At 51.4% G+C, this 27,240-nt stretch overlaps 1 protein-coding gene and 1 long non-coding RNA gene across 5 annotated transcripts in view; one reads left to right on the top strand and one right to left on the bottom strand.

The window, feature by feature from the left end:
* The window catches only part of ACOT11 (acyl-CoA thioesterase 11), an 89,090-nt gene extending 62,109 nt beyond the window's left edge, over positions 1–26,981 (bottom strand). For 2 of the 4 annotated variants that reach the window (XM_090048556.1, XM_090048557.1), the window contains exon 1: positions 2,424–2,444. In XM_090048556.1, the coding sequence (XP_089904682.1) occupies positions 2,424–2,429 (6 nt within the window). In that variant the 5' untranslated portion in view covers positions 2,430–2,444. Of the gene's footprint in view, positions 1–1,791; positions 2,008–2,423; positions 2,445–26,126; positions 26,329–26,870 lie in introns of those variants that run through there. The other 2 variants (XM_090048560.1, XM_090048558.1) reach the window with 2 other exon arrangements.
* Positions 5,024–10,464, top strand: LOC149863485 (uncharacterized). The gene is made up of 3 exons (XR_016442589.1): positions 5,024–5,341; positions 6,093–6,179; positions 10,107–10,464. It is a non-coding gene; the product is annotated as an uncharacterized LOC149863485 (long non-coding RNA).
* Positions 26,982–27,240: the final 259 nt, after the last annotated feature.

The following is a 27,240-nucleotide window of genomic DNA, read 5'->3' as shown; positions in this document are numbered from 1 at the left end:
CCCTTCTACACAGCCCGCAGGTACCCACTTCAAATCCACCAAATACCTCTAAATCGGGTCAAGAGCGCACAGTGTCTTTCAGGAGCTGTAGCCTTGTGCATGTGTATATGACCGTGACTTTCTCCTAACAGCGCACATCAAGTGACTGATTTGTTTCCACCTGACTACTGTCACTATACAGCCCTGCTCAGTAAACTTCCTAAAACAATGCAACAAAAGGGATGCCAACCCCCACACCCATGAAAGTCAACACATCAAGGCATGTTACAGCAATTTGTAAAGCTTCAGAATGATAAAAGTAATGCTGAGATGGAAAGATCAAAGGGTGCGCCTTATACGACATCCTGCTGAGAAGCCCAAAGTCCCTACTGAGCATGTTGCGGTTCAGGCGCTCTGTACAAAAGTCCCAATGGTATTATGAAGTGTACTGTCTCTGCTTCGCCCGCAAAGTGTACGAAGTATTGGGGTGAACTCTTTGATCAGCTCGACAGACACACAACCACTGCTTGGGCCAGGCAAAGCAAAGGTTCAAACTACCCCTCTGCACGACTGCCATACAGCAGGAAGCTAAAACTTGACACCTCCATTAGTCTGAGGGGTTTTAGGCAATTTTTCAAGAAAACTGAACTCGAACTGCACCTGGAATAAAAGGCGGCACACCAGACCCTGCTTCTCCCAAAAGTCAGGTGCTCTCTGCCAAGGGTTATCTTCAAGAGAGCTTGGGACAATTATGGTACGTGGGCCATACCTACTCGACACCACGACACAGCCGGTCTGTCCCATTCCTCAGACTTCCTCTATAATATATATGGTACCTAAGATGGGAGTCAATTAAAACTTTTCTACGGAGGTCAAAAGGCAGCAGAGTCTTTGATGGCAAACACTCCCAGGCTGTCAGACACCAAGGGCACTAGGAGGGTTTGGTCATTCATAGTCCCCAGGAAACTGCCGGGCTGAAAGTAAGGACCGCAGCCTCCAGTGCTCAGCTCCCGCAATGGGGGACCGAATTTTCAGAAGAACCCAACTCTCACTGTGGCATCACAGGAAAGGCCACAGTTTTGATAGCGTTCGGCACCCAGTAGCTCCCACTGGGACTATCATGTGGAGGAGAGAAATCGGGTTCTCAGTTAAGGAAAAGATTAAGATTCAGGCCAGATTTCCACGCACTGACGCATTCATTTGATTCACTTCACCAAGGCCACAACACACCCTGCCTGAATAGCTAATGCCAAACATCTGGGTCTCGCAGCAGCATCTCATGCCCACGCAAATCAGCCAGACGCTGGTAAACGAACGTGACCAAACGGCAACGCCTCCTCACGCAGCCTGCTACGGATTTGCACAGTATCTATCGATCCGCACAGATCCGAAAGGTGCTGAGATGCACCCCGCAGGTCCCCTTCCACATCCCTCCCACAGACGCTGTCCGTGCACTAAAGTTATTCCTTTTCGGCAGAGTTAAAAACCACCTGAAAACGCCTCTGTGCTTAGGGAATCTCTTCCCTTCCTCTGTCCCAGAGGAGAGTTGTACAAACAGAGTCAATCAAAAAAAAGAGAGAGCGAGCGAGCAACGACTGTCTGAAGTTCAATGCAAAAGGCAGCTGCATCCAAGTGCAAGGGCTTAGCACTGCACACTTATGCATTGCACAGCCAGCCCTCCCGCGCCAGCCTCACCCAAGCCAGATGTCCTCCATGACCAACAGCTGCTTTTCCACGTCACCCCCCACTTTTTACATGGGTTCCTTGCTTCTCAGCCAAGCTGTTTTGAGGTTTTCATCCGCCTAATCTCACCTTAGCTGGAAGGAGCTGTGCACTTGCTGAACTGTCCAGAGCAGCGTTCTCTGCGAGACCAGAGCAGCAGGGACAGGCTCAGGCAGTGACCTGCTGTCAAGGTGAAATAGCAGACCACCTGCTTATACTTTTCACCCCCATGCTCTCTCCCATTGTGCCCGAAAGGCCTGGAGAGGAAAGCGAGATCAACTGCCAGAACTGTCCTTAGGAGCACAGGGAGCGGCAAACCCCTTTACTTCCTTAAAAATGCTCAACTAAGTTTTCTTAAGGTGGCACCAAACAAATCTTTACTTTGCCGGCCATCACTTCCCTTCCCATTTCTGTGCCAATACTTGGACTGCACACCTCTGCTGCCCAGCTTAGCCATGCATCATGAGTTATCACAACCTTTTGTCTTCCCCTTGACCTTCTTCTAGCTCACCGTTCAGGAGAAACTGGCACCGGGTGCAAGCAAAAATAAAAATAAAGGAACAAAAAAAACCCAGTTGAAAACTAAGGGAAGTGTGCCACATGCTACCCCAAGCTCTGAAGGCATGACAGAGTCTCAGAGATCTAATGCAGCCACGTTTCATGTGACAGGAGGACGATCAGTAAGACAGAAGGTTGAGCAGGATGTCAGACATTGATTTTACCTTCATCTTTCCCAGAAAACAGCTAATTTGCAAATTCTGCTGGGTGTTCTTCCCCCTCCGTTTAAGGCGTACAAGACCAATCGACGTGCAGCATGGGAAATCTGCCATACAGCTCATTTTTCAGCCCTGTTTTTTTCTTCCATCTCCAGCAGGTTCTGGTGAACTCCCCGTTCTTTAAAAATACGGTGAGGTTGTTCATTATTCGCCCCTTCTTGAACCTGCTTTTGCAACAATGGCCCTGCTTCAAGGCTGGCAAGCAGACAACAGCAGGTTATGCTTCCGCCTTAGGTGGGGAGCTTGCCTGGGGGCAGATTTGAGCAAGCGCCTTGCACGTAATTTGCTTTGAACTATTTTACCTGTTTGCTACAGGACTCTTGTGCCAGCACTGCAGCAGCAGTGTTTCTCAGGTGGGATGCCACAGAGCTCAACCCCTACCCTTACCTGGTCCCACTCACAGGCTTCACACTTGGATAAGCAATGTCAGGAGGGATGTGGGCAGCATGGAGAGGGTCCAGGGGAAGCCGCCCACATGATCCGGGGGCAGCAGGGCAGGCCCTATGAGGAGAGGCGACGGGACCTGAACCTGTTCAGCCTCCAAAAGAGAAGGCTGAGGGGGATCTAGTGGCCTGTTATAAACTAGTCAGGGGGGACCAGCAGGCACTGGGGGAGTCCCTGTTCCCCCGAGCACCGCCAGGAGTGACCAGGAATAATGGTCACAAGCTGGCAGAGGGTGGGTTTAGGTTAGATATCAGGAGGCGCGACTTCACGGTCAGGGCGGCTAGGATCTGGAACCAGCTTCCAAGCGAAGCGGTGCTGGCTTCTACCCTGGGGGTCATTAAGAGGAGGCTGGATGAACACCTTGCTGGGGTCGCTTGACCCCAGTAATCTCTCCTGCCAGGGCAGGGGGGCGGACTCGATGACCTGCTCAGGTCTCTTGCGACCCGACCAACTATGAAATTATGAAACTCTATGTTTGCTCTTGGGATCTTGGACTCTGGTTTACCTGAGCTCTACTGCAGACGGATGCCCTGGAGTGGCTCCTGGGGGCATTCCCAGGTATGGAGCATGCAAGCAGAGAGATGCCATAGTACAGGCTTACTGGCCAGACCAGGTTATCACTGATGTGCAGACACTCCCACAGGGGCAGATCCTCAGAACTTAATCAGCACTGCCTCATTGATGGCCCTGGGGCTAGTCCAGTTTATACTCACAAAGGATGTGGTCAAGCCACTGTTGAACCCAATGCAGTATTGATTATTATAGAAAGCAAAGTGATGAAGGAAATGCTATTGTCAGCATTTCCTTGCAAGACAGAGAGAATCAACTGACCTACGAAACAATCTCCTCTCTTTTCCACGTAATACATTATAGTGTCTCCCCAAGAGTCAAAACATGCTCTGCGTGGGATCATGGGCTCTGTGTATTACTCATCCTTGCAATCATAGTGAAAGAAATATGATCTATGTATTTATACACGTCTGCTGCTTCAGTTCGACTGTTTCGTCTCCAACATCCAGTGGACAAAGCCCAATTGGAAATGAAGATGCATGTTCTTAAAACAGCAAAGGCATCGGACCAGCTTCCCAGGGTGGAATCACTGTCACTTGGAATCTTTAAATCAAGAGCGAATGTCTTTAATGCTATGGCCATGCACACACGTACACGCACGCCGAAGTATCTGCCTGTGAATACTGGGACAACTCAGTAATAACAAAGTACCTATGACAGGCTTGCAGGATTTGGGGCTAAATATGATGTTCTTGCATGGATTGGCTGAGCTGGTGGCTTGGGTTATGCCAGGGCAAGACCAGATGATCTAAACGCTCCTTTCCAGCCTTTGGGAGAGAGGTGTGCCCAGCTAAAAATCCATGCCTCTGCTCTCTCCCTGTGGCCAAGGAGGCCGAACAGAGCAGTAACCCTGATGTTTCACTTGTCTTCACTGTCAGCGTGGTTACTTTTCAACCAGTTTGGAGTTTGCTTTCCTTTCGTTTCCTTTAACCTTGGCTGTTTACCCTGGAGCCCTGTGGACTTCTGTTGGGTGCTGCCTGACTGCACACGTTTTACCAGGGCTTAAAGAAAATGCTCCAGTAGCTTTTTAAAAACCGAAACAAAATTCTACAAAGAAATGGGAGCAAGAACCGCAAAATCTCCACGGCAATTGTTCGTTGTTTGCCATTTCCCCTGCTAACCCTTCTTAAAGAGAGAACAAGCAGCTCCCACCTTTTGGGGGGGCGGGGGGTGTTATTTTTTAATTTAATTTAATTTTTTGCTAAACCTGCTATTTTTAGAATTAACTCTTTGGGTGTCTGTAAAGGAAAGATTAAAGGGAAAAAAGCCTATAGCAAAAGCAACTATTTAAAGTGCTGCTAAATGCACAGAGTACACTGGGAAGCTGTTTACCTTTTGTAACCTGGGAGCACCTGATCCAGAAGACGCCAGTTGACTTGGACGGGCTTTGTATCAGACCTTGACGCTTCTGGGGTTACACACATCTTGGGCAACCGGGTTATAGCACTGTGGTAGCTATCAAGGTGCCCTGGCTTAGCTTCTACAGACAAAAATCACATGCTCTGATCTGGTTTCAGCAGGCAAGGCTCAGTTCTTCCTATTCCTAGCTGGAACAAAAAGGTAATAACTGGTGTGCAAAATGTCGCTATCTAGAGCCCCGCCAGGTCTCACTGCCGCTGCATCTCTGCTGCTCCATGCAGGCGCTGGAAGTGCCAAACCACCTGCAAGAGCTTTTACCACACTGTTTTCTACACTATGCTCTGCGGAGGTACACGGTCTCTTTAAGCCGAGCAGGAATGGAGCAGAGTCGATCCCAGGCTAAAGAGGAGTGGAGACGGTTTTCCTGCCTATGCAAAAGTTCCTCGTTCAGCGTTAGCAGAAAGCAACCAGTTCTTTTACCAACGTCGCAGGTAATATCCCACGACAGCAACTAACCTTGCTCTGAGCTAGTCCCAGGGTCACGATCTTATGATACGAGAATGAACCAGGGTGTTGTCTCTGCTTGCAGAGATTCACTTGCAGGGGAGGGGCCTTCCCTTGTTTTCCCCTTTTATTGGCAATCTGCAAAGGCAACTTGGGCAGCAAACAGCACATAGGTAAGATCACTGGAGGCAACAGGTCTCGCTGGATAGTTGGTTCACTCAAACATGGGCAAGGAGCAGGGGAGGCACCGTTTTCCCTTCTTGACTGCTTGTATCATTGATTCATTGGTCAACAAGAAATCTCCTACCGAACAAGCCATTATTTGCAGAGGCTGCCGCATGTCTGTATCCATTAGAGACACACTCAATAAAATCCATGTTTGAAACAAAATAAGAAGCATCCATCACCCGGGATCGATGCACTGATTCTAATCAGTGCCACTTTGCAACACTGGCCTGGCTCTACCGGAGGGCCAGGACGGCAGGTGATTTGGATCGGTCTCATTGCAGGCCCCGTTCTCCACTGCACACCTTGTAGCGCATCTGTGCCAAATGGGCACAAAGAAGGCACTGCTAAATTATACCAGCAGTAATGAGACAAGGTAGAACGGATGGAGAATCGGGGCTGATCGTCTCCCTCTCCCAGCAGCGCAGACACCCAGGGCACCCAGGGTGAAACCACTTGGTGCCCCAATATATAGTGCCTGACATCTTAGCAGGACATCTTCATGTAATTCAGAGAACTACGCTGGAGGCTGGAGGGGCACGGCGACTGCACGCAAGCAGCGGTGGCGATGGCGGTGTCGGCGGCAGGGCCGTGGTGGTGGTGAGTGGGGAGCTCCCACAGGCGGCCATGACAGTGTCGGCAGTGCTGGGGGTGAGGGGTGGCAAGCACCTACCAGCAGTCAGGGTCTGCCTGTAGATGCCACCGGTGGTGGTGTCAGTGACGGCGGGGCGGGTAGGGGAGGAGGGGTGGCGATCGACAACCGCCCACGGGCGCTGCTGGCATTGTTGGCGGCGCTTTTTGCAGGGGGTGCACGTGCACCCGTGTGCACCCCTACGCGTCGCCAGCGCTGAGTGGTCCCCCTTCTGCAGCCCCTCCTTAAGATAATGCAGACCAAACCAATATTTGGCTATAACGTGGTATTCACATGGCACTCCTTCAGGAGTGGAGGCAGCTCAGGACACAGACTGTTGCTTAAGATTAGGCTTAAGGCCTAACAAGCCCGTAATGAAAGAGCAGTTATGGGTCCAAAAGGTACAGTTCAAGCCTTGCTCCAAACTAGCGACAAAGGCTGCCCACCATGACTGCGGCTGCAAATCAGAGTCCTAGAGAAGCAGGGCTGGAAGGGACCACGAGAGGTCGTCTAGTCCAACCCCCTGCCCAAGGCAGGATCATCCCTATCCACACCATGCCATCCAAACCCACTGTCTAACCTCTTAGCAAAACTACACAGTCAAATGACACAACACCCAAGACATAACACCCTGACCTGCCACCAGTAACGCAGGGATACCATGACAGCCAATGTCCTCCTGCTGCAAAAGTTGTTAAAATACTCTAGAGAAACCCCGAGTAAAGGACCAGGCCCCCCACTATAGAGAAAGGCAAACAACCCACAGTCTGCACCAACCTGACCACGGGGTAAAATTGCTTCCTGACCCCAAACATGGGCATCAGGCTCACCCTGAGTGGAGGGGCAAGACCTCTACCCAGGAGCCTTTGGGTTTAAGTCCCAGCCATCGAAATCCCCAGCCTTGAGTGCAGCCAACACTCAAGGCCTCTGAGGAGGCTTTAAAAAAAACAACCACCCCAAAACCTGAAAATGGATGACTGGCATAGGGAGACAAAGGTGGCTGCAGGTGGGCTAACAGCTACAGAGACTAGCAAGCATTTACCAGGCTAACCCAAGGACCATAAGACTTGGGCAGGCCTTTCACATCACGACTCAGTCTACCAATCCCATTGTAGCTAAAGACACTGAAATGAAGAACTGAGCTCGCTCCTTGAAACGGACTGGAGACTAGGATAGTCCCTGCCTGCAATCAGGTGAGGTGAGGTCAATTAAAGAAATGCAATTTGTTTGCCAGACCTTTATTCCATTTCAGACCTACGGAGGGTCAGAGTCTAGACTGGCTTGCAGGGTAGGACATTATTTATATGAATTTCCAGACAAGTTCAAAGGGGGAGAGGGGAGACTCAAAGGGGGAGAAGGGAATATGCATTAGATCGCTCATCACCTATGAACTCTCAAACCACAAAGAAGCCACCAACTCTCAAAAACCTCCTCTGCAGACACCCACCAACCAGGCCTAAAGCCACACGGAGGATTATTCTGAATCTCTTATGTGGATTAGCACTTACTCACATGCCAGCCTCACCTCATTGATCTCCAAAACATTAGTCATGTACGTGCTACCGACATGAGTAAGCATCACAGTCAGTCGTGTCAACCTTGGCTGTGTAAACAGGGTTACCTTACAGCAGACTAGGGCTATCTAGCAAGGAACAATCGAAGCACAGCTTCTGATGTGGTGCTGCACACAACAGGCAGGCCTGCACTGCCCCTGTGCCATGCCCAAGGGTATTTCCACAACCTGCCCACGGCCTAAGTGGCTGGCACAGAGGTGGGGTGGCCATGCCCAGCTCATCCCGGTCATCCTTGCAGCTAACCTTTCATGCAGCACTGCCTCAGCTTCACCCCTGACCCAGCCTTGGTACTTCCCGAGCACACTGTATGCTCACAGCAGACCAAGGGCAAAGCAACATGCATTTATGAGTGTGTGGAAGAAGACAAGCTCAAGGCCGAGGTTGGCAAGGAGCAGGCAGGGAGTCCAGCAGGTCAGCCCCTCTGTCCATCTGCCAGGGCAGCCTTGGTGCCTACAGGACTGAAGTGACTCAGATCATGCCTCAAGAGCCATTTCTTACCTCCCCCACCACAAGAGGCAGCCCCCCTCGATACCACCAAGCAGATTAGGAGAAGTTGAAAAAAAAATACAGACTGCTCTTTTCCTTGCTTTCTGGGCTGTTTTTCAAACCATTTCTAGTTGCAGTCCAGGGGAGGTAGCCATCCACCCCACCCTTCATCCATGATTGAGCCCTTTGTTTTTGGTTCGTGGTTCTTTCCTCTATTTGACAGAAGTCCTGAGTTGCACCATTTTGCACAGGTACAGGAGGCTGGGCTGGGTTTGCAGCCACACAAGCCCACCTAGAGGAGGGTTTCTCAGCCCCAGGTCCTTGCAGACCCAGTTTGCCCAAGAGGCCACATGGCAAGCACAAAGCAAGGAGCCAGGGGTGCAATGCATACCAGAGGCACTGGGCAATCTCTGCTGGCGAGGCTCTGAGAGGTGGCCAGAGAGTCTGTGCAAACACCCTTTCCTTCTCTGGGACGAATCCTCCCTCAACCCAAATGCCCCCAGAGGCGCTGAGTCCATCTCCTAGTAGGCAAAGAGCATCAGAGGAGAGTGGTAGCTGCTGTGCAACATCTTTGCAAGAACCCCTTCTTGCAACCAGGGCTTTGGGCAGCATCTCAGAGAGGAACTGGCAAAGTGTCACTTGTACAGTGCATCAGCTTCTTGCAGTGTGTTATACCTGGGAGGCAAGTCAATCCCTACCAAGGGAGGCCCTCCTGATCCCTGGCATATGATTTTTGGAACAAGCCTCAATGCAGTCACACCAGCCGGGGTTTCAGCCACCCAGAGATTAGCCTTGTTTCATGTTTCTTATTTGTTGGAGCCCTATAGTAAATATTGAGGGGGGGAAAAAGACGGCTAGGAAGAGCTGGCACTACCCTTATTTTGTCATAGAATAGAGGAAGACAAGCGCTCGCAGCAGCTATCAACATGCTATTTATTGCGTGCCATCCATCTGGCTTCGATTGTATCTGGAGTGCAGCTCCTTCAGACTCGCTGCATCTCCTGAGAGGTGGCGTTTCCAGAACATTTTATAGCGTGCTTTTCTTTTGCACAGGCTTGTTTACAATGTGGAAGCATTTATGACTGGGGAAAGAAAATAGGCTCCATAATCATGCATTACAATCAGCCCTCATTATTTACTCTTAATGATTTTACAGTATTTTAACATTAGTCCCTGAGAAATTTTAGTTGTCCCAAGGAGATTAGCTGCTTGTAACCATTTGCTAATTACAAGTATGAATGTCAATTAATTCATTTAGCTAATTATCCACTCTATGAGCATCATGCACCAAAGAACTGTAAAAGACAGGCATATGGTGATAGATTGGAAACAAGAATATAGTGTGCGTGTATGTGTGTGTGCGTGTGTATTCACTCAGTAGGCTGGGGGGACATGTGTATGTTCAGTTAGCATGCCAGAACACCCCAGATGAATGGATTTAGTCAATGTAATAGCTGGGGGAATACAACCGCTATAAACCATAATTACAGCGTTATGCTAATTGTGCCTGAAAAACATCAAACCTATCTTTGCAACTTTTGTTTGGAGACTTCAGCATAGGTCAAGCATCTAAAGTGTTTCTAATTGTGCTGCTCCCTTCAACACAGAGGGAAAAAGATTATTTTCCTTTGCATTTAGCAAACCTCTTGAAAATAATCACTTGTCGCTCAGAAACAAAAACAGCCTAACAAGGGAAAATAAGTCCCTCAGAAAAGCTTAATTCCAATGAAATGTAAAGTCAGGTAGAGGAGGAGGAGCAGGCAGGAAGGGGGACTGGGGAAGGTAGAAGCATCTCGTGCAGGGTACAAGCTGAAGTTGTGCTTTGTTTTAATACAGCAGGTCTACAGAATTGAAGGCAAGAGCATGACACATGCCACTAGGAGAAGCATCTCATCAAGAAATAAGCCTATTTGCTGCTCAAGATGACATGAGAAAAGTGTAAAAAAATTCCCCTTTTGAAAGTATCAGGACAAGTTAATCACATCTTGGTATGAAAAATTAACTCTAATGCATTAAAAGGGATGCGTTAGAAGATCAAAAAATATTGATTTCTCCTCCTTTGCCCTGAAAGACAAGGAACAAAGAATTGCAAATTTTATACTAAACCCGATCAGCTAACGCTCAACAAGGTTAAAGTTTTTTCTATTAGACCAGGACAATAATGTTCTTCCAGAGGGAGTCTCTAATATGATGTTCAAATAAATCACATACAGTAATGCTGTCTTCTCCTTCCTCCGAATGCTCCTAAACATTAAAGCAAACAGGACTCCGCAAAGCACTTCAGACCGAATCTCCATACGTGGAGGGTTGGGACACGAGACGGTAAAAAATCCCCTTGTACCTTCTGTAAGTTGTTGAAGTCACTAGGGCATAAATGGGCCATATCGTCCCTGGTCCCAAGCCAGATAAACGTAGAATAAAGCTATTTACTTTCCAGACTTCACCTGATGGTGTACCATTCCAACACAGGATTTTATTCCACATTTACCTGATGTAATGAGAACATGCTTTGACCGCGGGCTTCCCAAGCTAGAAAACAGTAATTCCATTGCATTGTCAACGGGAAGACATGTGCCTAATCCATGGCAGCAGAGCAAAGAAGAGAGGCGCTTTCCAAAGGCATTATGGTCTCTGATCAATGACCCTAACTGCAAATCAGGAACGTTGTCTCGAGTGGGAAGGATCTCGTGCACCAAAGGATCTTTCCGCAGAATAGGTGGGGAAGGGGACAGGAAATATGACCTGTAAAGAAAGAGTTTTTGCACAAGCTCTTTACTGTTCCTCTAGGATCTGCAAGGATGAAATCTGAGTGGTTTGCCTTTTTAACAAAGTGCCTGTTGGTTTCTTACATCTGGCCCAGCCTCTGGGGCTTTGACCCTGGTCAAGGTCATAACATCGCAGGAAGCAAAACGGGGCACCAGCTCTGTAGGCCATGACATATGCTAGAACTGTCACGTCCCTTCAGGAAAGAAAAGAGGGAGACGGGATACTTCTGGTAGAAAACAAGCTGATTTGGGGGTTCCTTAAATACTAATATCTTTGCTAGACACCAGAATAGTACTGACAAGTGGCTTCTCTTTTCACTTGTTGAGCGAGTTTTGTCAAATCACTCTGTTGGGAAAGGCAGATGCGGACAGCATCACCTTTTAATTGCCACAGTTCAATGAGGCTGGAGAAGCCCTCAAAGTACTCCATTTTAGAGAGTTTTGTTGAGCCAGCCTTCGACACTGTCTCTCACCCTGTTCTCATTAAGAAACTGGGGGACTGTAGCATCAACACCTACAGTCAGATGTGTCGCCAACTGGCTGGAGGGCCGCACCCAGAGTGGTGGTGGATGGGTCTTATTCAACCTGGAGGGATGTGGGCAGTGGAGTCCCCCAGGCCTCGGTCCTCAGGCCCGCACTGTTCAACACCTTCATCAGTAACTTGGACAAGGGGAAAAAAGCACCTTCTTCAAATTTGCTGATGACACTAAGATGTGGGGGTTGTGGGCACGCTAAAAAGGAGGAATAGGCTACAATCGGACCTAGACAGGTTACAGGGGTGGGCGGATGAGAACAGGATGGGATTCAACACTGACAAGTGCAAGGCGCTGCACCTGGGGAGGAACAACCGGCACCATACCTACAGGCTGGGGAACTCCCTTCTCGTCAGGGCAGAGACAGAAAAGGATCTTGGAGTCATCATTGATGCCAAGATGAACATGGGCCGGCAGTGTGGGGACGCGGTCAGGAAGGCCAACCGCACCTTGTCGTGCATCCACAGATGCATCTTGAGCAGGTCCAAAGAGGCGATCCTCCCCCTCTATGCGGCACTGGTCAGGCCGCAGCTGGAGGACTGCGTCCAGTTCTGGGCGCCGCACTTCAGGAGGGATGTGGACAACATGGAGAGGGTCCAGAGGAGCCACCCGCATGATCCGGGGGCAGCAGGGCAGGCCCTACGAGGACAGGCTATGGGGCCTGAACCTGTTCAGCCTCCACAAGAGAAGGCCGAGGGGGGATCTAGTGGCCTGTTACAAACTAGTCAGGGGGGATCAGCAGGCACTGGGGGAGTCCCTGTTCCCCCAAGCGCTGCCAGGAGTGACCAGGAATGATGGTCACAAGCTGGCAGAGGGGAGATTCAGGCTAGACATCAGGAGGCGCAACTTCACGGTCAGGGAGGCTGGGATCTGGAACCAACTTCCAAGAGAAGTGGTGCTGGCTCCTACCCTGGGGGTCTTTAAGAGGAGGCTGGATGCTCATCTTGCTGGGGTCGTTTGACCCCAGTACTCTTTCCTGCCATGGCAGGGGTCGGACTCGATGATCTGCTCAGGTCCCTTCCGACCCTAGAAACTATGAAACTATGAAACTTACAAGCAAAGTGGTGCTGGCTCCTACCCTGGGGGTCTTCAAAAGGAGGCTGGATGAACACCTAGCCGGGGTGGTTTGACCCCAGCGCTCTTTCCTGCCATGGCAGGGGGTCGGACTTGATGTTCTCCTCAGGTCCCTTCCAACCCGACCAACTATGAAACTATGAGAACGGGCGGCTTCAGAACAGGGCAATGTCTTCTCCGCCAAAGCTACTGGACTGAGTCAAAGTCAGGAACAAAAGTTATTGCCATCAGCTGGCAGACTTGAAATGAGATATTCAAGGCCAGTTCCTCAAACCAGCAGCCCCTGGAGCTTCTGCGAGTCAAGAGAGACCAAAATAGTGGTCACCACTGAGAAAGGGGGCACAGAGGATTGGATTGACCTGAGTTATATAAAAGGGTGAAATTTGGGGAAAACGCATACTGCTGCCTCCCTTCTGCCTGTTAAAGGGGAAAGACCGTATAGCATGGTGGAACGGGCACAGAATCCTGGTCAAGATGTTCTTGGTCATATTCCCAGTTCACCTGCTGTGTGATCCTGCATCTCCTCCTCTCCCCCCAACCGCTTCTTTAGCTGGTAAAAACGGTTCCAGCTTCAGATCACAACGGCATGGAAAGCACCTAGCTCCTCATCTCAGCCAGAGCCCTTACCTTCTACTGGACTACAAACCAAGAAGCTCCTGGCACTTTGCAAGACAAATAAGATAAACCAGGGGTGTCAGACATGCAGCCTGTGGACTGGACATGGCCCATGGAACGGTGGCATCCAGCCCACTGGTAGTCTGCTGGGCAACCTGGCCCACCACAGGATTCAGGATATCTGGATCTTGATGGGCAGTCGTCAGCAGCAGCCCCTGCACTGCTACCCAACCACAACCATGCACCACCCCACCCCAGGCCCAGTGCAATTGCTGCTGGACCCACAGATCCAGCCCCAGATGAGCCCCTGTGATCCAGATCAGCCTTGGGGCCCAGGGGGAGTTTGAGAGCCCCACGATAAAGTATTCAACAAAACGAAGGGTCTGCCCAGAACACCTTGGCTTCTGCCAGGCATAAATACTCCTGGAGTATTATCCTTTGGGAAGCACCTCAAAAAGATGTTGCATCCTTGTCTGAAGCACCTGGTAAGGCATCACCACCCTGGCCATGGGCGTGAGCCTGGACACTAATGATAGCAGACAGCTTGTCTTTCTCTCTTGTTGCACAGAGGGAAGAGGCAGCTGAACAGCTGTATTTAAAGGATACCAGTAGAGGTTAAGATCCCCCAGCAACCCCAAGTCACTTATGACTAAAGCTGATAATTATGCATAAATTAACCTCCATTGCAAGGAGATGGAGCCACGGCAACTACAGAGCAAGATATTGGATTTTGCGCTCGTGGTGAAAAATGATCATTACTTCCCAGATGTGCTGTGTTTTTCATGGTATCATTCGTCAGTGGGTTTCTCGTGCAAAGAAATCGAAGTTTAATGATGTCATGACAGTAGTGATTAAAATTGTTAATTACTTTTGAGCAAAGACTCTGACCTATTAGCAGTTTCATCGCTTTTTGGAGTATGTTGAACAAGAACTTTTTTATATTGAGCCAATGAACATGACTCGAAGAGGAGAAAATAGTTGTACAGCCATTTGGATCTTAGCTGAAGGTTATTTGAGATTTTTCAGCTCTTAAGTCGATTTTCTCTCTCCGTTCTCCATACTCTGCTTCGCCAAGAGCCACAATGACCACTGATGAAAGACACCACCCCACCTACCTGCATACATAACCTGAGTCACAGGGGCCAAGCCCAGGGCTGGAGCACAGTCCAAAAGTGTTGCTTTCTATTTAAGCTAAACTGCTAAGGGCACACACAGTGTTTACCCTGCTGCAGTGTGTCTGTCCACCAGGATAAATAGGGACCAGATACACAGCATACAGCCCTACATTGGTGCAACTGCCTAGAACCCGCTGAAGTCACCCCAGGAAAGCCAGCAAAAAAATACACGGGGGCACATATTGCGTTGCTGCAGTTATTGTGGTGTAGGTCTTTGTTCAGTGCAAACAGGCTATTAAGGACTGCCCTGCAACCTAGTGACAAAGTGTTGTAGTACTGAGGCAGCTGCCGAAGCTAGCTGGTTATCTAACCACTGCAGTCCCCTGTGTAATGTGTATGGGGACACAAAACAGATGTCCACCGGCACCGACACTAGTGGTCATGTGTCCGGTCCCATCTCAATCATATAGAAGCAGCAGACCCAATTCTATGGGGCTAATAAAGGCAAAGGCTCTTCGACATGGGTTACAATATAAATACCACAGGATGAACTGCAGCCCCCCTCAGACCTCTCAAACAGCCACGCAGCCTGAAGAAACCAACCCACGCTGAGAGAAACCGCATAAAAGTTGGAATCAAAGAAAATCTGCATTGGCTAGAAGGGCTCAACTTCATTACTTAAAGCTGATTTCCCTGAATTGCAGCAAACAGACAAACACAGGCCAGAAAGATTCACATTTGGATACCGAGATCGGGGAACTCGCTCCATATTTAGGCACCTGAGTGGCCACGTCTGCAGGAGATGGCAAGTGCTCGTCTTGCAGGGAACCCATCAGCTCCAGAGCTACCCTGGCTGCTTCAAGTTCAAAACACTCCACCGGAAAATGAGAGCAGAGTGGCATCACTGGGCTCATCCTTTGCCAAAAAAGCAACCACAGGCTAACTCACTTTAGGCAAAATATAAGGGACCACAAGGCAGTCTGTCATATTTCAGAGTCGGGAACAGACACCGCCCCCCAGAAGTCTGTTTTCTTACTCTGGATACCTGTAAGCAATGCTTGGAGGCTTATCTTGCTGGGGTGACCTGACCCCAGGGGACTTCCTGCCCCGGGGGCTGGATGATCTCGCGAGGTCCCTTCCAGCCCTTACATCTATGAAAGCTTCAGACAAGCTCGTAGGTCAAAGTTTAAGACTGAAAGCTTCATCTTCAACTCTGACGGGCTGACTCGTTTCAAGATAAAACATCTGGTCTTTTTTTCAATTTGTGCTTTGAGTTTCAACACACCTTTTTTCCTGCCTGTGAACACAAGGCCTTCATTAGGTGCTTAACTTGTCAACACCTACTTCTAAAAGTTTGTGGTCTTGGTTCTTCTCCTTTCAGAATTTGCAGGCAATTCAGATTTTTCCAGTAGCCACAACATATTGAGTTCATGTCTGATCTCTATAACTAGCCTGTTCTGCATCACAGCCAATGCAAAAAGGACTTGCTGTGTACAATCACATGAACCACTAACGAAGAATTTGTTATAGAGAAACTATCATCACTCAGGAATGTGGGCCCGAAGGACACTTCCTGGCACATCCCACTGTCAGCCATCTTTATCTCTATTTTTAATCATTCCCGAACACCACTTGCCTCCGATACGTGCTTTCCAGCCATGATTGCTCTTCTGCCATGCTGTGCTCATCTATATAATATCTAGTTTCACCTCCTGCACCTATAGTTTGAAGTCTTCTATTTTTTTGCCCAAACTCTTTAACATTTGTACACCAGTACCTCAGCTATCACTTTCTGCCCACACCCCACATCTAATGGGATTAGGTCGGGGCGGTCAATTATTTGGGGCGGAGGGCCACTTACTGAGTTTCAGCAAGCTATCGAGGCCTGCATGACAGGCAGCCAGGGGCAGATAACTATTAATTTTCTAAATTTTTTAGGAGCCCCATGAGCCACATTTTGCCTGCCCCTGGATCAAGCAGAGTCCTGTCATTACCTGGATCACCCACCCGGCTACTGTTCTCAGAAATACTCATACCTTCCTTCTCCTTGCTACCCATTCTTCTATCCACCAATTTATTTACCCCATTGCCACTTCCTCAGTACACAGGAGGAGGAAAACCAAGTAAAAGCCAAGCATGCAGTCTCAATGGTGATGCATAGGGGGTGCACATGCACCCCCTGAAAGCACCAGTGCACCCCCTGACTGGCCACCCACACCACTTAGGCAATGGGCGGGGGGACAGGTGGGAGTACTGGTCGATCGCTGCAGCTGCTCCCTAAAGTGGCTGCAGCCAATCCCAGAAGCTGCTGCAGCAATCGCTCATGGGCAGCGATGGGCCAATCAGCCCGGGCAGGGAGATAGGCTGTGGGAAGACCACTCCCGTCAGCAGGACTGGTCACATGGGGGGGTATGTGGCCCCCCTGACTAAGGCAGCACCAGTCGCCTATGTGGAGTCTGCACACCTCTCTCAACCTACTTCCTCTTGTCTCAGTTTGAAGCTCTTCTCATCAGGCAGCCTCAGTCCCAGAAGGCTGCTTCCCCAGGAACTTGGGCAGAACCCATCTTTCAAGCAGTATCCTCTCACTGTGACCGCATCCCCGAGGTCCTCCAACCCCCCTTGCAGCAGTCCTTGAGCCCTCTGGTGTTCTTTGCTGCTTTGCCATGCCATTGCCCTTTCTCCAGGGACTGGAAGAATTCCTGCAACAGTCACTTTTTTGAACATCCTCCAGGCTCCATGAATTACATTCAAACAACAGCCAGGAAAAGCTATTTTACAGACAGGGAAAACCAAGCCACACTGCGGGTAACTTCCCTTTAATTTATGGTATCCCTATCGCAGAACTTGGAATAGAAAGCAGAGCTCCCAGACAAGTGCCCAATCCACCGAGCCACGTTGCCTTCCTAGGTGAAGTCACTCATGTGTGGAGGAAGTATTATTACCTCAATTGCCTCATCATATTTCTGCAGTATGGACCATCTCTTTACTCAGTGAGAGTTTGGTGCGAGAGTGGCACTCCTAAATGATTAGGAAGGAGTGAGCAGGGCACCAGCAGCACTCCATACGCTTGTTCTCTGCTACTCCACCAGTCCCCACTACACACACTCCCTCTCTCGCTCCAGTGCTCAACACCTCTTCCTGAGGTCCCAAAACTGCTAATTACACCCCTCTTCCTAGGTACAACTGCAATGCAAACAACACAAGCAAGACTGATCTCTTGCTGTTCTGACACTATAACATTGCGCCCCAGTCTCGAAACTCATAGAAGAGGTGGAACGCCAAGAGACGTTATTGGTTATCCAACTGATTTCTCAGTTCAGGGTGGTTCCCAAATGGGCATTTAGCTCAGTGTTGCCACGTCTAGTTTTAGATGCCTCAAGTGGCAGGGCTTCCGCCACTATACTTGCCTTTGAATCCATCATTGAATCATAGAAAATGAGGGTTGGAAGGGACCTCAGGAGGTCACATCTAATCCAACCCCCTGCCCAAAGCAGGACCAGCCCCAACTAGATCATCCCAGCCAAAGCTTTGTCTACCCGGGTCTTAAAAATCTCCAAAGATGGAGAGTCCCCCACCTCTCTGGGTAATGTGTTCCAGGCTTTATTACCCTCCTAGTGAGAAAGTTTTTCCCAATATCTAACCTAAACTTCCCTTGCTGCAATTTGAGCCCATTGCTCCTTGTTCTGTCATTTGCCCCCACTGAGAACAGTCCAACTCCATCCTCTTTGCAACCCTCCTGCAGGTAGTTGCAGGCTGCTACTAAATCCCTCCTCAGTCTTCTCTTCTGCAGACTAAATAATGCCAGTTCCCTCAGCCTGTCCTCATAAGCCATGTCCTCCAGCCCCCTCACCATTTTCATTGCTCTCTGCTGGACTCTCCCCAATTTGTCCACATCCTTTCTGTAGTGGGCCCCAAAACTGGACACAGTACTCCAGATGTGGCCTCCCCAGTGCAGAATAGAGGGGAATAATCACTTCCCTCAATCTGCTGGCAACACTCCTACCCATGCAGCCCAGGATGCCATTAGCCCTCTTGGCAACGAGGGCACACTGCTGGCCCACACTCAGCTTATTGTCCACAGTCACCCCAGGTCCTTTTCTGCAGAGCTGCTGCTCAGCCAGTCACCCCCAGCCTGTCCTGGTGCATGGGATTGTTCTGTCCAAAGCACAGAGCTTTGAACTTGTCCTTACTGAACTTCATGAATAGGGGTCTACCTAAATCGTGGGGGGAGTTACCAATTTTTGTGGGATGTTCACCACATAAAATTATAATTTTACGGTCACGTTACAGTGACCCCACCCCTTGGCACTGATTGGCAGAGAGGCTCTGGCAGGGAGGAGGGACAAGAAGGCAGCCACCACCTTGATTGCTGGCTGCCCTTCATGTGCCCCCCCCTCCCCAGCACTGTTTGGCAGAGGCCCCAACCAGGAAAGCAGGGACAAGGGGACAGCTACCACCTTGTCTGCTGCTCTTTGTGCCATTCTGCAGGCCAGGACCTTCCCCGCTGGAGAGCTAACATTTTATTTTTACTGTGGGTTTTTCTTGTGTTGATTTTGCGGACTATCCCGGATGTCTCAGTTTCTGCAAAATGCATGAAACTGCAACTTAAGTAGGTCCCTCTTGATGACATTTCTTTTGGTCCAATTCTCTGATTGTTGAGGTCTCTCCGAATCCTAGGCCTACCTGTATCTAGTGCTCCCCTGAGCTTGGCACCATCTGCAAACTTGCTTTAGACCAACTCGAAGACTGCAAAATCATTTCCTATATGCCATGAAACATCTATAGCACAGCCGCCTCCTGTCCCTATTAACATGACCTGCTCTGTGCCTGGAGAACTATGGTGAAAAACCCTCTTAAGATAGTTAGAAAGACCTAGCTTTCCCTCGGGGCCCTTGTGGAGGTGGTCTCCCCTGCTTGGGACCTAGATGTTGCCGTGCGTGTCTCGGGGATCATCTTTTTCCTATTCCAAGTGAAGTCCCAGGTGGCGAAAGATGCGCCGTGAGAAGCCTGGCCTCGTCACAGGACACGTCCTCTGCCAAAATGTCTCAGCTTGATTGTCAGCCAAGCTCTGATTTTTGGAGTGGGGACTAGTAGGAGTAGAGGATCTGTCCCCCCCACCCATCTGGTTTTTAAACTATGAAACAAAACCAGCCCCAGGACCGACCCCTGGGGCACCCCACTTGACACCAGCTGCTATCTAGGCATCGAGTCATTGACTACTATTCTCTAAGCCCAAAGATCCACCCAGTTTTCCATCCACCTTACAGTCCATCCATCCAACCTGTACTTCCTTAGCTTGCTTGCAAAAATATTGTGGGAGACAGCATCAAAAGACGTGCTCAAGTCAAGGTACAACAGGCCTTTGCTCTCCCCACATTCATAGAGCCAGTCATCTCGTCATAGAGGGAATCAGGTTGGTCTGGCATGACTTGATCTTGGTGAGTCCATGCTGACTGCTCCTAATCACCTCCTCCAAGTGCTTAGAAATGGATCCCTTGAGTGCCTGCTCCATGATTTTTATAGGAACTGAGATAAGGCTGACCGGTCTGTAGTTCCCCAGATCTTCCTTATTCTCTTTCTTGAAGATGGGCACTATAGTTGCCCTTTTCCAGTTATCCAGGACCTTTCCTAATCACCATGTGTTTTTAAAGATAACAATCACGTGGCATTAAATACAGAGCCAAGCACACCAGAGATCCCCCTGATCCCCCTTAAGCTTATGAGCATCCCTCACAAGCTGCAAAAAATGTTCTCTAAAGAAAACAGTCTTCAACCCACCTGTCCCAGAAAAATACCATAGCTTGATCACCTGCAAGCTTTCAACTTCACCCTATGTACCATAAAAAAATCAGAATAGCTCAAGCAGGCATTTTCAGTGGAAAAGTGTCATTACGGAATGTAAAAATGCACACCAAATAAATCGAAAGGGTGTGTTTTCTGTTGCGGTAGCTTGCTTCTGGGACAGCTCCCAATCTGATGGAGGCGAGAACCGCAAACACAAGGGTCCATCCCTCGGTTGCCAGGGCCCTTCACTACCTGCCCACTCTTAACCACCCCTATTTCAGCTGATCCATCCTTCAAGTGCCTCCGAGCGCCCCAGAAGGATTTCACAGCCAAGCAGCCGGCCAGGTCTGCATTAGACAAGGGCCCATTCTTCCCTGGGTTGCACGTTACGCCGTTGTTTCATTGCCGACAAGAAGCATTCGTTTCCATCCGTGCAATCGTGGGTTCTGAGCTGTTAAGAAACAATCCACTGCTTTTTGCTATAGAGCGCAGGCAGCGTGAAGCAACCGTTACATTTTAAGAGACAGCTACTCCCCGTCCCCATAACAAGACCGGCCAAGTTGTATATGTAACCGTGCACGCGCACACATATGCTTTCACGCCTGACTTACCTGCATGTAGCCACTCTGTATGCAAATCAAATAGTTGCACTAGCCAGGTAATTGCTCAAGTAACCACAAGGAAGCATGAATACACACTTTCTGGTTGGGTACCAGTGTTTACACACCTAAGCTGGACACTGGAAAATGCATGAGCATAGTGGGTATTTATTTGTTTATTTTACAGCTAATTCAGTGATACAGTCCAAAATTCTTGGAGGCGGGAAAGATGGTCAATGGGTGGGACACCATACATCGCAACCTGCCTGCATCTAGCGACAGCCAAGAAGCCCCAACAAAAAACTCATTACCGTCCTGTGCAGCACAAAAAAAGAGAAAGAAAAAAGCAGTCACCACAGGGCGCTGCACCCTCAAATAGACACCTTTGTCCGTTTTGCTCAGGATATCAAACACTTGGGATTAGACTCAAAGGATCAAGGGAGTGGGGGATTTCGAAGGCAGGTCTGTCAAAGCACAAGCGGTGCACCTGCGGGCCGCAAAATTTGTATTCTAGGAAAGGGAAGGCTGAGAACGGGGCGGGGGGAAGTATTACCTTCCCAAGGGATGCAAGCGTGTACGGCCCCTGTATGGGCAGCAGCCACTTATGGAATAAAAATGGCCCTTGCCTAGACAGAGTTTAGAGACCAGGCCATCTTAAGCAGGGATCAGTCCTGCATCGACATCCACCGTGCAGCTTGAATGCACTGCCTCCAGGGCTCCTCAGGCAGGGCTATGCAGCCCATACCTCAGACCCGCCCGCCATCCCCTCTGCAGCAGGAGCCAAGAGCATGTCACATGCCCGGGAACCTGGCCCATACTGACAATGGCCCCCACTTGTATGAGCCCCACTGTGGGCAATCCCAGCACACACAATAAGATCCATTAGCTCCATTAGGTCCCTTATTCAGCATGGCTGGAAGGACTCAAGTACCACTCCAGGGGGGTCAGGATGCCCTTGCTGGCGAGCTGAAGCCACTGCACATTACTGTTGGCAAGGCCTGTTCTCAGGATGGAGCCGGCTCCATGGGGCTGTCAATCCTGGAGGGTTTTTTGGCACTACATACGTTTCAGAGGAAGAAAGGCGCGGGGGGAATAAAAAGTGAACAACTTGAAAAGTCTGGGCCAAATAACTGTCAGGCTACCCTTTAAGCTATTATACACACTGATAAGTTCTCAAAACACAGACTGCACAAGATAGCAGCGGGGCTAATTTTTCTTTAGCTGCAGGGGAAAAAAAATTCAATTACAAGGTAACCTATTTTTCAACTCCTCCATTGGTATTTACTTAATTTACTAATCCAGAAACCATGCCCTGAGAAAAGGGGAGTCAGCAGTGAGGAGGAAGGGTGGTGGGGAGGAACTATTCATTGAGCATGCAGTCAGAGCTTGGATATATTCGTACACGTTAAAAGCCAGAGGAAAGTGTGGTTGGCTCGAACACACGCATCAGCAAATGACATTTCATCCGTGACAAACCAAAACCCCGGGTTACAGACCTAGAATGAAAACACAGGGCAGCGTGGATCGAAAGAGCTGGCCATTCTCCATTACCAAACTGAATAAATATCCAGGCTCCTTTCTTCCGCGGAGGGAAAGGAGGCGCGCTCGAGGCAAGACACGATTTTCTGTACTGAAGATCGTTCCACCTTCTTATTTGTGGTTGACGACCGATCTCGCACAGCCCAAGCAGGCAGCGTTTTCCCCTCCCTCGCCCCCAGCACCGCGGCTGGGCTGCGCTGGGTGCGGGCAGGCCACGCAAGGAAACTCCAGCCAAGCTTCCTGTGGTTAAACATTGCCACCAAGTTAAAACAAGCGTTGGGATCGGCAAGAGCGTTTGGAAAGCCGTTCCTGTCACTTTTGCGTCTTCCCAGGACGCGGTTCTTAGAGGAGCTTGCACAGAAAAGTCATGGGGGGGGGTGGCGTCTTCCTAAGGAAGACGAGGGAATGACTCTTGTTGTAGCACTGCCTTCCCAGTGTGACCACAACCGCTCGGCTGCGTGTCATACGACCTACACTGCCAACCCTGGTGGAAACTGCCCTCTAGCTCAGGAACTGGGGGCCCCTGGCTTTCGACCAGGATGTCCAGCCTTCTAGCCACCGGGACCTGAGAGACCACTAAGAAATCGGGGGGCCAATTCCCAATTTAAGTCAGCATCTCACGCTGGGTCCAGGCCTCTCCACACTCCAGCCTCCCCGGAGAGAGATGCACGCAGGACCCTTCTCACACACAGAGGACACCGAATGGCACGAGCTGGTGCAAAAGGCTGGGCAAATCCAAACGAGGGAAGCAGAGATGCGGATTTCCACGGCTCCGACGCAAGCGGAGGAAATGACCCTTTGCGCAGATCTGTACCCAGCTAAAGAAACCCTCCTCCAGCTACAAAGCCGCTTCTTGTGGTGGGGGGAGAAAATGCTGAGGCCACGCGATAGGTTTGTTTGAATGCTACCTAGAAGGCTTTTCTGCCTCATGAGCTAGGTCACAGCGACACCTCGGGCACCCCGAGAGCTGTGGGCGTGATGCGAAGGCTCTCTGAAGGTGGGCGCCCTGTTTCCACGCCATGCCAAAAGGCTCTGCCTCCTTTCACGGCCAGACGTGGGTGTCCCAGGTCCCCTCAGGATCAGGCTGGAAGCCTTCAGATTATACTGGGCAAGTTCCTTGGATAACCCTACAGAAATCCCGTCCAAGGCGAAAGTATAATGCCCACCCCGCCATCCCAGAGACATCTGGCAAGACTGTTTAAAAACCAGATGGGTGGGGAGGACAGATCCTCTACTCCTACTAGTCTCCACTCCAAAAATCAGAGCTTGGCTGACAATCAAGCTGAGACATTTTGGCAGAGGACGTGTCCTGTGACGAGGCCAGGCTTCTCACAGCGCATCTTTCGCCACCTGGGACTTCACTTGGAATAGGAAAAAGATGATCTCCGCGACACGCACGGCAACATCTAGGTCCCAAGCAGGGGAGACCACCTCCACAAGGGCCCCGAGGGAAAGCTAGGTCTTTCTAACTATCTTAAGAGGGTTTTCCACCGTAGTTCTCCAGGCACAGAGCAGGTCATGTTAATAGGGACAGGAGGCGGCTGTGCTATAGATGTTTCATGGCATATAGGAAATGATTTTGCAGTCTTCGAGTTGGTCTAAAGCCATGCTGGCTTTCAGCCAGCTCGCTCGGCTCCTGCTAACAGCATGGCCACGGCAGGGCGGAGATGAACAGAGCCTGCTGTTGCGATGCTGTGCCGATGGTCAGGGGGCTTTGCTCACAGCGAGCGCCATGCTGCGGTGGCTACACGGTTAACAGCGGTTAAGCCAGCTCACTGAAAGCAGCCCCACAGGAAGGGCCACGTGAGCTGCAGTCAGGGCAGGGCAGGCTGCCCACAGCCCATTGCCTAGAGGATGAGTCTCCCTACCATGGCATATTTCTCAGGAGTCCCGGTAAGAAGACCGGGGCCTGAGCAGCTAAGACGACCCTTTCCTCTGGGAAAAAGTGCAAGCCACCCTGAGAGAGAGAGACTCACAGGGGCAGGTGGGTGCCCGCGTTGCGCCGCGCCTCGGCGAGCGCAAGAAGAGCTCAGTCTCCAGGGCTGTCTCGCCGACGCTGGAGCAGGGGGAGGCGGGCAAGCCCAAAATCGCCTCTCGTCCCTAGCCAGGTCCGGACAGAGGCCCAGCACTGGGCGAGTTTGCTCCTGCAACAGCACGGCCTCTGCCCCAGGGCCGGTTTCACACCAACGAGAGCAGACTAAAAATAAAACCAAGAGGAAACTCTGCATCTGCATTCCAGCAAGCCTCCCGGAGAGGCGCCCACCTGCTCCCAGCCCTCACGCGGGGGTGCCGGCCCCACCGCGGCCTCTCGCCCCCGGTTTTCTGCGGTCCGGCGTCGTGCTGGACGTCGCAAACCGCTTCCCCGGCAGCCGTGACTCACTGCCCACCCTCCCCCGGGGGCTTCTGCAGCTCGGGCGCCCGGTCGCAGCCCTCCCCTTTCTACATTCAAACAAACTCCGAGCCTCTCCCTGGCCCCAAACCACCGCCGCACACCGAGAGCCCGGTCGGTGCCAGAGAGAATAAACGCTTCAGCGCAGGATGCACCTCCCCGCCAGTCCCCGGCGCTTACATAACCCAGCGGAGGGACAACGGGATCGCTGGGAGAGCCCCATTCACCCAAAACCACATGCGTTAAAACCTGCCTCTGCACAGGACACCGGCTGGAGCCGGGGCCGGCGCCCCCCGGCCGGCCCTCCGCACCCGGCAGGAAGGGCTCCCTTCGGGCCGCGCACCCGCCGGGCTGCGGTGGCCGGCGCGGGCCTGCAGGGGGCAGTGTTGCTCCGAGCTTCCCAGCGCGCCCCCCCGGGAAGGCTCCTGCTCGCAGGATGTTTTTTCACCTCCGGCTCTCTCCGTGGCCTCTCCTCCCTGCCCAGCGCCAAGTGTCAGCCTCGGGAGGGATCAGCCATTGCAAAAAAAAGCCCTGGGGGGGAAGAGGCAGCCGCGACTGCAGAGCCGAAATGTCAGGGGCTCCCCGGATCTCTGCCCCACTCGGGCAAAGTCGCGCCCCCCCCGCGCAAAGCGAGCGGCAGGGACCCTCCCCTCTTTTATTTGCAGTTTTGTGCGCCCGGCTGGAGCAGCGCCCCCCCGGCCGCAGCTGCCGCGAGCCTCGGGTTGCGGGGCAGGGCTGCTTGGAGGAGCGGAGCCTCCTCGCGGCAGCCGCGGGGTGCGGGGGGGAACCCGCGCGGGGGCGGCCGGGGGGGGAGCCCCATTTCGAGAAGCGGGAAGTTCGGCGGAACTTCGCGGCTCACCCTCGAGGAGGATGCACGTGCGCGCGCACCCCCCCTGCCCCGCCCGCCGCCTCCTGCGCCGCGCGGGGCGAAGCGAGCGCGGGATGGAGGCCGGGAGGGGCCACGCGCCCCCCCCCCCCCGGGCGCCGGGGCACCCGCGGGGCCCGAACACGCAGCGCCGCGGCCACAACAACAATGGGCCCAGCGGCGAAGGAAATTCCTTCCGGGCCGGACAAAGCGGGGAGGAGCGCGCGCGGCTGGAAGGCCGAGGCGGCGCTCCGCCAATCCGCGCGCGGCAGCCGGCGGTTTCAAGATGCCCCCGCGCCCCCGCCCCACGCAGAATTGCTGAGACGTTTCTCTGCACACGTCTGTGCAGCCGGCGCGCGCTGCCGCAGCGCCCCCCCCCCGCCCCGCACGGCCCGCCGGGCTTTTCCAGCGCGCCAGGCTGGGGAGGGGGCGCGGAGCGGGACTGTCACCGGCAAGGGGGGGGCGGCGCGCGCGCACACGCGCGGCCCTTGCTGGCATCGGGGGCTATTATATAATAAGTCGCGTTATTGATACTGTCGGGCTTGGCCCCGGCGCCGGGGCCCAGATGACTTTGCTACCTCCAAGGGCAGGAAGAGACGTTCCCAGCTGAGCCGCCCGCGTGTTTTCCTCCGTGCAGAGCCACAGACGCGTCGTCCTCATCGCAGGAGCCCCCCGGTGCCATGAGCATCCTGGCGGGGGGCGAGGGTCTTCTGCCCCGTGCTGGCTTTCCAGAGAAAGACTGGATGAAATGAAGTTTCCAAGCCGTCCTTTGGTTCAGCCCTGGGCACGGTTGGGGGAGTCAGCATCCAGGGGTAATAAATAACCCACGCGGAGGGGGAGGAGAGGAGAGAAAAAGAAATCCAATATATTCGAAACTTCCCCTCAACCAGGATGATGCCTTCTTTACCCTTATGGGACCTAGCCTTTGTTAAACATAAGCCTCTAGGTCTGTGCATTAACAGACAGTAGATTTAGTGTGCAACTCACTATTTTTATAATAGGGACATCCCCAATTCTCCAGTTCATACATTAATAATAAGAATTTATTAATTATGCACATACAGTATCTGCAAGCAGATTGCTACTTTCTTGCTAGGTCTCTTGGTGCTTCATAAAAAAAAACAAAACAAAAAAAAACCCCACACACAAAAAACCCTTCATACACTAAAGCTTATTCTCTTTCTGCAAGCAACCAGAACTTCAAGGGCCATATGTTTTCCAAGGGAAAGAAACAGAAACATTTAGAGGAGCTTTAACTTGGTCCCCGGTCCAGAAACTGGTTGCAGCAGCAATGTCAGGAGGGTTCGATACTTCATCCTTACATTATCGTTTGGTGGCTCGTCTGAAAGGCACCAACATTTGCAAAGCCCTGTACGCAGCTGCCGTGGTAAACAGGAAGCCAGAGGAGCGGAGCCCGCAGCGTTGCGCTGGCTCTTCGGCCCCCCGTTGAAAGAGCGAGGGCTTCAAAACTCGCTCATAAAATTCAGTTGAGGAGCAGTTTCCCCCTTACGAGCCCAGTCCCTGTGCAGCCACATCTTCCAGCCAATTCAGTTCGCTCCAGCAGGAACGTGGGGGGAAAGCAGGGTCAGAGCCTTAACCAAAAAGGTCTGGGCTCCCTTTCTCTAATAGGAACATGAGCTAGGGTCCCCGTGCACATGGCAGACTGGAATTAATCATCTCCTTCCAAATCCT

The sequence above is a fragment of the Crocodylus siamensis genome, chromosome 5 (assembly GCF_052110815.1).
Source record: "Crocodylus siamensis isolate JL-2025a chromosome 5, ASM5211081v1, whole genome shotgun sequence".
NCBI classification, from domain to species: Eukaryota; Metazoa; Chordata; order Crocodylia; family Crocodylidae; genus Crocodylus; species Crocodylus siamensis.
Note: the sequence above shows the minus strand (reverse complement) of the source record. Positions and strands in the feature narration are given on the sequence as shown.